The following is a 3,645-nucleotide window of genomic DNA, read 5'->3' on the forward strand; positions in this document are numbered from 1 at the left end:
TACTACATTATTATTAAACAATATATTTATAAAAACAAAATAAAAAAAAAGAATACAAAAAATAAATAAATAGATAAATAAATAAAAAAAATTATAATAAAATAAAATAATAAAAAAAATGAAAAAAAAAATAAACAAAATAATAATAATAAACAACAATATTATATATATAGTATATAGCACATAGTAATTAAAAATAACTACAAATGTAAATAAATATTAAAGTGTAAATCATTGTTATTACGGTAGATAGTATGACATAAAACATAGTCAATATTTGTTAACATATGTCTTTAGAGCAAAATAGGTTCGGCTAATGGATTAAGTCCACAGTCAAGAAAACCAAGGGCACACACACAATAAAGAAATATTTTGAACAAGTCAAACTTAACAGTGAACAATGAGACTTCGGACTTCGCCATCATAAATTGTAAATTTCCTACAATATTCAATATCGGTCGATAAACGGGCAAAAGTTTATTACAGGTGGCCGAGTTTATTACAGCACTGGCAAATGCCTAACACAGATGTTGGGCATTTCTATGTGCAGGCAGTTGGGGTATTTATTTATGGCCATTACTGCGCTAAAAACAGATAAAGACATGTATTCTTCGATTTCATTTTTTCTCGTTATAACCAAATATGCCTCGTTATAGAGGGTTATAGTTCAATAGGAATTTCATGGGACACCAAATGTACTTATAAGCGAAACCTCGTAATATCTGTATTCGTTATAGAGAGAGTCCACTGTATATATAATTATTAATATGTAATGCCCGTTGAAATGTAATAAAATATAGTTTTATTGATGTATATTATACAGTGATGAGCCAGATAATAACCCACAAAATAAAGTAAAAGATGGAAGACATATTAAGTTGTGAGATAAAAAGAAATGAAACTAGTGGAGGTGGGAGATTTAGCGATAAAAATCTATAAACTTGCACGAGTTTAACCGATAAACATGCATTGTTTCCCACCTTTAAATGTATCAGAGGAGTAGAATGTAAATTTTTAGGTTTTTATCGCAAAATCTCCCACCTCCACTAGTTTCATTTCTTCTTATTTCACAACTTAATGTATTTTCCATCTTTTGCGCTATTTTGCCGGTTATTGGCACTCTCCTCACTGTATTATAAAGTAACTCAGCTTTCTAATAAAACAATCTCTTACCGATTGGAGTATCACTTGAAATATATGGGACATCAAATAATGTATCTAAAAAAAGTAATTAGTAACTTAGCTTTCTAACAAAACAATGACTTACCAATTGGTTGAAGCCCAGATGAAGATGATGGCCCAGGTTCATTATCATTTTCTTCTGAAAAATATTTTGCAATATAATATAAACATAATACATCAACCATCAATGAAATGTATACCTTGAAAATCAAAAGTGTCCATAATTTTTGGATCACCAAGATGGATATGGGAAATTATTTCCAACAGTTGCTCCTCAATGTCAGTTAAGGGCGTTTGGGTATTTGGACCTCCCCCCGTGCCACCAATTTGGGCAGCAGTTTTCCTGCTTTTCCGTTTGACATTCGTTTTCCACTCGTTGAACACCTACAAATCAAGTAATTATTAAATTTGATAATATCAGAAATTACGGTTTTCTTACATGTCTCCATTGTTCCCCTGTTTTGTTAGGGCCATCATCTATTGCATTTGCTTCTAAAGCAAATTGCTGCCACAATTGTGTCAGTTTTTTGGGCTCGAGTGGCTTTGTTTTGCTGGTGAGAACAATTCGATTTCTTCGTAAAAACTCCAACATTAGTTCCAATTGCCTTTTTGTGGACTTTTTCTTAATGGAATTCATTATATGAATATTAAAGTTTATTATTACTTATAAACTAAACCAAAATATATCTAAAAAGTTACAACACTAAACACTGAATTAAACTAAAAATCACTAAACAACGGATTAAACTAAAAAATCACTAAAAATTAACGAATTAACTAATTAAACACTAAACTAATTAATTAATCTAAAGCGACTAGTTAAACTAAAAATCACTAATAAAAAGAAAACACTAAATAACTAATTAACACTAACGAAATTAACAGTAAACAATGAATTAAACTACAAATTCACTAAACAAATTAAAGACTAAACTAATTAATTAAACTAAAATCAAAAATAACAATAAAAGACAACGAGGTATAAACACAAACAACGTGATTTCAGAAATAAAATAACATACATAAACATAACATAACCTAACCCACCTAACGACCGAAATCTTAATATAACCGTTTATAAATGGCAAGTGTTTTAGAAGAGAAGAAGACAGTTTAAAAATTACGTTTACCTAAAATTCTGGCCGGATAGCCCTAGTAGCTAAGGCCATTCAAACGAAGAGAAGAAGTTTACCTAAAATAAATTACATACAAAGGTAGGCAACCCCTTGTATATCATTGATACAGCATACCGATTTTACACACAAGATTACAGCCTGTAATTCGAGTTTACAGTACGTAATCAGTTTACGTAAAGGATACAGCATAGCCCCCAATATCTGGAAATATTATGCCTACTGTATAATGCAAAGTATCTTTACCACTTGATGTATCTACATAACGATCAAATCTACATATTAAATGCAAGAGTTGTTTTTAAATTTGGTAGAAGTTTAATATTTTCTGGGCAGATATCGGTTTGAGATATAGATGCAAATGTGGCTTCCTTTTCTAATTCTTCAAAAACAGTGATAACTATAAGTGTCCAAATTTATTAAGAATATTAATTATCTGCTGACTATTATTTAAACTTTTTGTAGTCATATCCAATTAAATGTGCTTGGAAGTTTTTAAAACACCATTTGAAACAGGAATTTTTCCTTGTGATATTTACAACGGCTTATAATAGATCTTACGAATGAATCGAAAACGATGTTACAAACCTTTGGTTTTATCAATACACGATGTTACCAAAATATGATAATTGTGACAGCCAGTTACCCATCAGTCATCTACTTGTTGATTGTCCTTCCTCAACAGTGCAAAGACAATTGGCAAACATCCCCGCAGGCGCAATAAAGGACATTTTAGATACGAAATGTGACTATAGCGGAAACTATAATGGTACCAGGGAAATGGACCAATAAGTTTTCAATTAAAAATCTTTTAGTAATATTTTTCAATATTATTAATGTTGCTGTTAGGATGAAAACTTTACCTGACTATAATAGTTTAATAGTTATTTATGATACAGGGTGAGGCATGAGGAACTGTACATACTCCTACCTCGTATAGAGGCCCCTATGGGTAATAGGGCCTCTCATTTTGACAAAAATTTATATTCGTCATAATTTTTGAACGGTCTGATCGATGTGTCTCTTATTTTGGTCAATCGTTACACTATTACCACCTAATCAACTTATTTATTCAAACTAGAAAAAAATCAGGCCCGGCTTTAAAAAATTAGTTCTTTTGGGACTTCTAAAAAATTTTACCCTGTATACGCTTTTTGAAAACTCTAATATTAATTTTACAAATTAGAGAAATAGGCAATTAAAATGGCATATTTATTTTTTCCCCACACGATTGCTTAATTTTTTATTAAAAAATCAAATTTGACTATGATTTAAAAATTTGGTAAAGTAAACCATAGATTTAAAAAAAATTAGCTTTTATTACAAAAAT

At 30.0% G+C, this 3,645-nt stretch overlaps 1 protein-coding gene across 1 annotated transcript; it reads right to left on the bottom strand.

The window, feature by feature from the left end:
• Positions 1 to 1,153: 1,153 nt before the first annotated feature.
• LOC126891115 (uncharacterized) lies at positions 1,154 to 1,819 on the bottom strand. The gene is made up of 4 exons (XM_050660295.1): positions 1,622 to 1,819; positions 1,383 to 1,566; positions 1,268 to 1,321; positions 1,154 to 1,218 (listed from the first exon to the last, which is right to left on the bottom strand). The coding sequence occupies exons 1-4, from the start codon at positions 1,817 to 1,819 to the stop codon at positions 1,154 to 1,156; spliced, it is 501 nt and encodes a 166-aa protein (XP_050516252.1).
• Positions 1,820 to 3,645: the final 1,826 nt, after the last annotated feature.

This window comes from Diabrotica virgifera, chromosome 9, assembly GCF_917563875.1.
Source record: "Diabrotica virgifera virgifera chromosome 9, PGI_DIABVI_V3a".
Taxonomy (NCBI): Eukaryota; Metazoa; Arthropoda; class Insecta; order Coleoptera; family Chrysomelidae; genus Diabrotica; species Diabrotica virgifera.